Source organism: Phalaenopsis equestris, unplaced genomic scaffold (genome assembly GCF_001263595.1).
Source record: "Phalaenopsis equestris unplaced genomic scaffold, ASM126359v1 Scaffold000024, whole genome shotgun sequence".
In the NCBI taxonomy this organism is placed as follows: domain Eukaryota; kingdom Viridiplantae; phylum Streptophyta; class Magnoliopsida; order Asparagales; family Orchidaceae; genus Phalaenopsis; species Phalaenopsis equestris.
In genome coordinates, this window is record NW_018164466.1 from 101,591 (window position 1) to 102,972 (window position 1,382).

Here is a 1,382-nt window from a genome sequence, read left to right on the forward strand (position 1 = left end):
ACCTATGCGTGAGGGAAGTCGAATTGGGAAATCGACCCACAACTTTTTTTAATAAAGAAGGTTGGCATAATATCACTAATAAATTCAAAGAAATAACAGGAAGAGATTATGATAGGATGAAACTAAAGAACAAATGGGATCAATTAAAGAAGGACTGGAAGCTTTGGAAGGAGCTTAAAAGGGGATCAACTGGATTGGGATGGGATCCAGTCAAACGGACAATTGATGCACCTGAGGAATGGTGGGCAGAAAAGTTAGCGGTATGAACATCACTATTTCAATTAAATTTTACAGACATATGTTTGGAATTTTGATTGGATTGTTTTTTTTAATTACAGGTTGTGCCCGTGGCAAAAAAATTCAAATTTAATGGAATTGAACCAGCCTTGGAGGAGAAATTGGATGGCATGTTTACTGGTGTTGTAGCAACAGGAACTCATTTTTCCACCCCTAATGAGCAGGGTGTTGCAAACCTAGCTGAGGATATAGAGACCGAGCATATAGGTGATTCAGGAGAAGGTCCCAGCCAAACCCACACGGATATCCAATCCACTGGTGGAACAAAGCGCCCCCGTCCTGTAAAAAATGAAAAAGGCATTGCATTTGTTAGAGGTTCTATTGAGACATTAATTGAAATTTCCAAAAATAATTCAAAAACTTCGAAGGACAGCACAATCCATGAGTGTGTTAAAATCCTTAACACAATCCTGGCATTAAGGAAGACCAAGATATGTATGTTAAGTACGTGAATCATTAAGTATGTATGTTAACCCTTATCCACCACCAGGTACGAGGAAAGATATGTATGTTAAGTATGTATGTTAAGTATGTATGTTAACCCTTTCAGCACAATCCAAGATATGTATGTTAAGTATGTATGTTAACCCTTATCCACCACCAGTTACGACAATCGTGTTGGGCTTTCGTCAAATTTTATTACTTCAAATTTTCTTAATTTTAAAAAAAACTTTGCTCAGGTAAGTACTACTTAGTGGACGCCGGGTATCCTTTGCAAAAGGGCTATTTGAAGCCATATCCAGATACAAAATATCATATACCTGATTTCGAGAGATCTAGCGGGGTTGCACGAGGAAAGAAAGAAATTTTTAATAAAAGGCATTCATCCTTGCGTGGTGTGATCGAGAGATCGTTCGATGTTTGGAAGAAGAAATGGGTAATTCTACGTGATATGTCAACTTATCCTTTTCCAAAACAAGTCCAGATTGTAGTGGCAACAATGGCACTTCACAACTTCATACGACGACATCATTCTCGGACAGATGCAGAGTTTTCTGTTATAGAAGAGGATTCAATGGAAATACCACCTGAGGCATTTGAATACCACGTTGGACGTTCTATCCCACAAATCGATATTGATTCAC

General features: G+C 38.2%; 1 protein-coding gene across 1 annotated transcript in view; it reads left to right on the top strand.

The window, feature by feature from the left end:
• The first annotated feature begins 6 nt into the window (after positions 1 to 6).
• LOC110018511 overlaps positions 7 to 1,382 on the top strand; it is a 1,945-nt gene continuing 569 nt past the window's right edge. Inside the window, exons 1-3 of the mRNA XM_020715846.1 lie at positions 7 to 260; positions 339 to 732; positions 978 to 1,330. Of these exons, the coding sequence (XP_020571505.1) occupies positions 117 to 260; positions 339 to 732; positions 978 to 1,330 (891 nt within the window). The 5' untranslated portion in view covers positions 7 to 116. The remainder of the gene's footprint in view (positions 261 to 338; positions 733 to 977; positions 1,331 to 1,382) is intronic.